Source organism: Condylura cristata, unplaced genomic scaffold, assembly GCF_000260355.1.
Source record: "Condylura cristata isolate star-nosed mole 26May11 unplaced genomic scaffold, ConCri1.0 scaffold00017, whole genome shotgun sequence".
NCBI lineage: Eukaryota > Metazoa > Chordata > Mammalia > Eulipotyphla > Talpidae > Condylura > Condylura cristata.
Genome location: NW_004567118.1, coordinates 4,053,185 through 4,057,783, shown reverse-complemented (window position 1 = coordinate 4,057,783; position 4,599 = coordinate 4,053,185). Strand labels below are relative to the sequence as shown.

The 4,599-nt window shown below is 46.0% G+C and overlaps 1 protein-coding gene across 1 annotated transcript in view; it reads right to left on the bottom strand.

Annotated features, from left to right (window-relative positions):
• Positions 1 to 4,357, bottom strand: part of KRT23 (keratin 23, type I) — a 12,501-nt gene extending 8,144 nt beyond the window's left edge. The window contains exon 1 of the mRNA XM_004684212.2: positions 3,962 to 4,357. Within this exon, the coding sequence (XP_004684269.1) occupies positions 3,962 to 4,357 (396 nt within the window). The remainder of the gene's footprint in view (positions 1 to 3,961) is intronic.
• Positions 4,358 to 4,599: the final 242 nt, after the last annotated feature.

Sequence of the window (4,599 nt, the reverse complement as noted above, 5' to 3'; positions counted from 1 at the left end):
AAAAAAAAAAAGAAGTAGGTTTTGTCACGAATGTGCAAAGATTATTTAGAAGCACTTCATTCTTTCTTGTGACAGCACTCATCTCTCTGGGAGGCTGAGCACAGTATCACTGATAGTAGCTTGTCAAACTAATTTCAAATGATTTGGATCATACATTTATGCTAATTTTTAATGTATTTTACAATAGTTATCACACTCCATTATTATTACTTATTTTGCCCCAAAGTGCTTGTTCTCACACACATAGCTCACAGGCATGTGCCTATGTTCTTACGTGATTTAATGGTGAGAATATTCCAGTTGTAGCTATTAAAATATTAGTTGAAATAAGTCTTTACTATCATACACATACAGGATTTGTAAGTCCATTTAGGTAACTGCAATCGGAAATTGTGCGTATTTGATGTATGTGTCTGTCTTCAGGAAAAATGGGTGGAAAGTGTCTCAGAGTCAAAAGTATGATTCTATGCCATGTGTGGTACTGAACCAGAGCTGGGAGTTTCCCTATTTACTTCCGGTTAGCCACCCTCAATGGACCCTGTGCTTGGCCTCCTGTTCAGTAAGAAGTGTGTGCTGGAAATAGGTGGCCCTGGGGGTCCTTGCTCTAAACCGCTGTAATTTAGGTGGACCCGGGAATCCTGTGACAGTCTGTGGCATTTATATAGATAATTCCTTTATTGGGGAAATATTTTCTTAGGACCTTGTTGTACCTCAATACAAAGGCACCCTTTAAAATTTCTGTCCTATGCCAAGGCTCACGGATTTTGTGGAATTCGGTGTAATGAATGCACCACAGAGGATTCAGAGGAGGTGGTAACTCTGGGCCTAGCACCCAGGGAGCTGAGCCTGATCCAGCTCCTGTGAGCTGAGCAAGCTTGGCCAAGACACTGTTTCTTTATCCATAGAATGGCATAATAGTAATAATAATACTAACAACAATAATAATAGTAACTGTTTCATCAAAGAGTGAGGAGAATTAGGCCAGAACAAATGAGGTAAAATAATGCTGTAAAAGACTTGGCTTATTCTCGGCACTCTGAGAAATTAGTCAACCTTAAATTAGTTAAAATAATAGAAGTTGTTTAATTTTCTTTTTAAAAATCTAGCACTTCTGGTATGAGGGCCAATGTCTGCTTTGGATAAATTGTAGATTTTTTGTGTTGCAATGCAACATAGGTCTGGATAGAGTTTGGGCTTCACAGAAGTGTTTCCTCAAGCACAGAGGAAACAGCAGTGGAGGTGAGGGAGCTGGAAGAGCAGAATTTGAAGTCCGTGAACTTTCCATTTGATATCAGAGACCAAAGGCACTGATGCCTTCTCAAACCTCTGCTGTTGGCGGTGGGAGATAGCCCCCCACCGCCCGCTCCCTGGGCCCTGCCTGACTTCTTGTATCCCATGTGGATTATAAATGGTCTTGTGAAACAGAGGCCTCTGGAGTTGTCTCCCCTTTGCAGCGCTGCTTAGGGACCCCCCCCCCCATGCTTTTGTCTATAGGCTTGTTACTCTGCCGTATCTAAACTCATGGGAAGTGAAAAGTAGCTCCTGGGGCCCCTGGGCGAGCCCAAGTGCTGACTACACCCAGAGAAATGGTGCCCTGTACATCCAGAAAGTGCAAAATGCCCTGTGCAGCCCATGAGCTTCTCTGAGATGAGTGGGCCATCTACCTGCAAAGCTCACATCAGGGCCTGGCCCAGCCAGCACCGCGCGGATATGAACAGTGAGCTCTGAAATGCAGCAGCATGATACAGCTGTGATGTCTGAGACGGCCTTGGTGGTGAGCAACAGCAGGGCTAGATTGAGAAATGACATACAGGCCTGGGCTTTGTATTGCATGTAATTAATCACCCGGATTCTCCCCAAGGCCCTGAGTTCGTGCTTTGGAAGAATCTGGTTGGTCTATTAGTGCAGCATCGTTGCTCCAGGGTGTGTAATCTCCTACGAGGGAGAGGGAAATAGAACTTTTGCTGCAAACAAAATGCCCAATATAGTGCTGTTGGAAGTCACACGAATATTCTGGTATTTAATTAGCCCTACCACTGTGTTGAGTTCTTTAATTCTGTGCTTCTGAAGGATGGGATTAACTCTTGAACTTAATTCCTCATAGGCCATCTGCAGTAACATCTTTTTGAGTAAATCAGCATCCCCAGAGTGGGGATTGGGCAGTGCTGTACCTACTTAGGGTTTCTTTGGGATCTGGAAAGGGGTGTCCAGGGTGGGCAGTAGACTCTTTTTGTTTTCTTACCTAAAAAAGGGGAGGTCTGGACAGACAATATCAGCTTCCCGGAAGTGTTTCCTCAAGCATAGAGGAAACAGTAACGGAGGTAAGGAAGATAGAAGAGCAGAATTTGAAGTCCATGGAACTTCCCTTGTAGTATCAGAACCCAGAACCTGGGGTGTGTAGATCGGGGCAAGATGCTCTTGCCTGCTCGTCCTCCCTACTTGCTCTTCTTGATTCTGTTCAAGGATTTGGGCAACCGCTGGGTCTCAGCCATCTCATCTATAGATGGGGGATAAAAATATCTGCTTTCTATAATGAGATAGTGTGTATAAAATATGTGCTGTGTGATTGACAGTGTCAATGTCATTCATCTGCTTGATTAAAATCCGTGTCATTTTTATGCATGAGGTCAGTTGGTTAGTACCATGCTGTGTAGAAGTTATAAGGCCACTGGAAACAGACCCAGGTCAGAATCCCACCTCTGCCTCCTGCTGGTGGCTTTGGTTGGTGATCTCACTTTCTCGAACCCCAGTTTCTTAACAGGGTGTGAGAGCTAATCAGATGCTATAGAAGGTGTTCATCATGGGGAGTGATGGTCTGGACCACACTGACAGGGTATTAGGTCCTCCATGATAGCTGGTATGCTGTAAGTGTTCAGTAAATGCCTCCCTTCCCCCCTCCTCATCTCCCTTCTCTCTGATGTCAGTTAACAGATTATTTGACCAGGTCTAATCTCATAATTGGGAGTTTGGGGACCACTGGCACAAACCTTTTCTCCATTCTAAAACAAAAGCAACTTTATGCATGAAAACAATATGGTGAGGTCTGTTGAGTCACCTTGTTTACTTTGTAAAGACAACCAGGTACTATATAGTTAAGGTAATTACACAGTCAGTTATTAGGTTGATTATTCAATAATTAGGGTTCATTATGAGGACAGATTTCTATTATCTTGATTGGTTCTTCCTACAGGCAAGCAAGGATGACTGCCTGGTAAGAAATGATATCGTAAAAGTATTGGAAACCGGTGATACCCTTTCTAGGACATGATCTTACAGCGAACTTCCTAGGACAGCTTGATGGCCCAGGCAAGTTACAGAGCTTTAAAAAATAAGCCTATGTGCGAGTAAAAATAAGCTCAAACAGAGAATGTCATGAGAAGTCGCAGAAAGTATAAGCTTCACTCTGAAAAAACATTTGGTTGCAAAGTTACTTCGTTTTTGAAGTCTTCACAACATACCCTAACCCTGAGATTCCAAGTCACGTTTCTTTTATTATTTCTGAGCAACTGGCCACTCTGGGTCAGTGGGCAGCGGGAACATGGGCCTGCTAACAGTGCCCAGGAGGGGGAAGCTGTCTGTGGAGTGATACTGACTGCAACTCAGCTGGTAGAAAATCCCACATGACAGCGGTTTGGGGTGGGTAGAATGTCTGGGGAGATCGCTGTTTGCTTTACAGTTTTAAGATTCTCTTGGCGAGTGAAAAATCAGGTAGCTTCCTTTAAACAAGTCTATGGTAGATCTGTAATTTTTGCTTCTCTCACTTCCACATAGTTTATCTATGGAAGATTAAATATAAACGACAGATTTTCCTGAGCTCATTTAGTGTATAATAAGAAAGCACCCTCAAATACCGTTGGGTACAATTACTTAATGCCCTCTTCCAATTTCCCAGAAATTGTCTCTGGTACCTCTTTCTCTTCTCCCCGCCCACACTGGACTTCCAGAGTCACCAGAATCTTACCTGCTCCTGCAGGCGGCTGATATTTTCCTCATAGTGGGAGTAATCTTGCTTATTTCCTGGTTCTCTCTGCTGATGCCACTTCAGGATGTGACTTTCGAGCTTAACGTTGGCCTCCTCGAGGGCGCGCACCTTGTCCAGGTAGGCGGCCAGGCGGTCATTGAGGTTCTGCATGGTCTCCTTCCCATTTCCACCAAGGAGGGTGCAGCCTCTTCCGGACCCCCAAGACCCTCCACGGGGCGGGCAGCTGGGCTTGGTGAAGGACAAGGAGACGCGGACACCCCCTGCGCCGCCATGCACACTGGGGGCCCGGGGGAAGCTCCCCGTCCGGCCCCAGCCGCCTCCCGTGCCTGGCAGGGAGCCCAGGGGGGTCTGGCTGAAGCTGTGGCTGGAGCTCATGGTCCCATCTGTGCCTGGGGCTGGGCTGGGTTCTGCTCCCACAGCCTGGCACGCAGAACTGAGCCGCCCCAGACTGGCCGGGATGGTTTTATGTCCTTGGCCGTGGGAGTGCCCTGCTCTGACAACTGTACCAACAAGATCATATCATTGTGCAACACGTGTTTCCTCTTGGTCAATCCCAAAGTGCCTCTGGGCGTCACACACGTTCAGAACCACATCGGTACCCAGGTGTGTGCTTCCCT